This window comes from Dermacentor albipictus, chromosome 6 (assembly GCF_038994185.2).
Source record: "Dermacentor albipictus isolate Rhodes 1998 colony chromosome 6, USDA_Dalb.pri_finalv2, whole genome shotgun sequence".
Taxonomy (NCBI): domain Eukaryota; kingdom Metazoa; phylum Arthropoda; class Arachnida; order Ixodida; family Ixodidae; genus Dermacentor; species Dermacentor albipictus.
The window spans coordinates 106035713-106037848 of record NC_091826.1 but is presented as its reverse complement, the minus strand read 5'-3'; the positions used below and the strand labels follow the sequence as shown (position 1 = coordinate 106037848).

Sequence of the window (2136 nt, the reverse complement as noted above, 5' to 3'; positions counted from 1 at the left end):
TTCTTTATCCTTTGTCTTTCTACTACAATGACTGACATATGTGATTGTTAATTAATTACTGACGCTGTCATTCTAGTTTTATTTTGCTTGAGTAATGTTCACTGTCTATACAGTTTATTTAATAACAACCTCTGGGCACATATAGCAAACTCATCAAATAATGCGAATAAATAAATAGCTTACAGTCTATGTACAATGAGGTGTTTACATTGTGGCGCATTATCTTTACAGGGCACTTATTCTATAGTGCTGATGGCCGTGGCTGACAGCAACTTGAAGTTTGTTGCTGTCGATGTCGGTGCATATGGCAGGCAGAGTGATGGAGGCACACTGAGTGCGTCAAGATTTGGAAAGTGCCTTGAAAATGGCACCCTTGGCCTCCCTCCCCTACAGGCTTTGCCCAACACAAGTACATTAGCTCCTCATGTTTTTGTGGGAGACGAGGCCTTCCAACTACGGCAAGACTTCTTGCGGCCTTATTCGGGGAGGCATCAGACTGAGGAGAAAAGGATATTTAACTACCGGCTCAGCAGGGCAAGGTAAATGTTCTAGGCAGTAGCTTTACACTGTAGTGAGATAGTTATAATGCAAGCTAACATGTTGTTTTTTCCATTTCAGGAGGTGTGTCGAGAACACGTTTGGCATCATGGTGTCAAGATTTAGGGTATTTCGTCGTCCGATCAACCTATTACCTGAAAACGTCGACTACGTGGTGATGGCCTGCTGTGTCCTCCATAATTTTCTGCGAGAGGATCCAGTTTACCAATCCCGCAGCCACGAGGACGAGGCAACCAGTGGCCAGCAGCATACAAGTGGTGGTCAAGCGATGTTTCCCTTGCAGCCACCTGTAGGCCACAACTACAGCAGGTCTGCAGCTAGCGTAAGGGACATGTTCTGTGAATATTTTATGAGCCCACAGGGTGCTATCCCGTGGCAGCGAGCATATGCTGGGCTACGACCATGAACGCCTTTCTGCTAGAGAACAAGACAATCATAAGGTGCACTAACAACTTAAAATTTGTGGAATATGCCGAGTAAATGCTGGCTGACAAGCAATAAACCGAACATACACAAAAAGAAGCAATAACTTGTGTACAGGAAACGCATCCATCTCTAATGGAGGCCATGCTGACACAAGGTTCTCCGGGCATTTTTAGGTCTACAGCTTTCATAATTCCTGTAAGCACCTAGCTTCTTCCTCTACAATACAACCTTAGAAGTCTCCACATCTGAGCGCGCATGGTAGAGGAAGGAGCTAGCATTCTGTGTACATCTGGTGATCAGCTGCCTAGAGAAATTGTGGAAGCTGTAGATCTAAAAATGCTGTGAGAATCTTGTGTCAACATGGCCTCTGTTAGAGATGGATGCGTTTCCTGTCGGGAAACACACATTAGTTTTTGCTTTTTTGTGTGTGTTCTGTTTATTGCTCATCACTCAGTATTTACTCAGCTTGTTCATTAAATTTTTGGTTGTTTGATCATCTCGGTTTTCTTGTTCATCTTATGTGTTGTCTGGTGCCATTTGCAGCCACGCTATTCTTGATTAATTTAGGCCACAAGTCACTGTGATTGCACTTATGATGGTTATGTGTCATCACCATCATCATCACCTTATTTTATGTCCGCTGCAGGATGAGGCCTCTCCCTGCGATCCCATCCATCCATTTACCCCTTTCCTGTGCCAACTGACTCAAATTAGCGCCCGCAAGTTTCCCAATTTCATTGCCCCACCTAGTCTTCTGCCATCCTCTAGTGTGCCTCCCATTCTGTAACCCTAATGGTCCACCGGTTAATTATCTAGCCTCCGTATTACATGACCTGCCCAGCACCATTTTTTTTCTTTTAATGTCAATTAGAATATCGGCTACACTCGTTTGCTCTCTGATACAAACCACTCTGTTTCTGTCTCTTAACGTTATGCCTAGCATTCTTTGTTCCATCACTCTTTGCACGGTCCTTAACTCATTCTCAAGCATCTTTATCAGTCTCCAAGTTTCTGCCCCATATGTCAGCACCGGTAGAATGCATTGATTGTACACCTTGCTTTTGAATGATAGTGGAAAGCTTCCAGTCAGGATCTGACAATGTCTGCCATATGCACTCCAACCCATTTTTATTCTTTTGCAAATGTCCGTCT

At 44.0% G+C, this 2136-nt stretch overlaps 1 protein-coding gene across 1 annotated transcript; it reads left to right on the top strand.

Annotated features, from left to right (window-relative positions):
* The first annotated feature begins 225 nt into the window (after positions 1 to 225).
* Positions 226 to 964, top strand: LOC135905047 (uncharacterized). Its single transcript, XM_065436049.1, has 2 exons — positions 226 to 539; positions 619 to 964. Exons 1-2 carry the CDS (start codon positions 253 to 255, stop codon positions 962 to 964), a joined length of 633 nt encoding a protein of 210 aa, XP_065292121.1. The 5' UTR covers positions 226 to 252.
* The last annotated feature ends 1172 nt before the right edge of the window (positions 965 to 2136 follow it).

Bases quoted from the DNA above. Each gene is read 5' to 3' on its own strand.
- LOC135905047 (XM_065436049.1), top strand. From the start codon at position 253: ATGGCCGTGGCTGACAGCAACTTGAAGTTTGTTGCTGTCGATGTCGGT. The intron at 540-618 runs GTAAATGTTCTA...TTTCCATTTCAG, and splicing joins TACCGGCTCAGCAGGGCAAG to GAGGTGTGTCGAGAACACGT.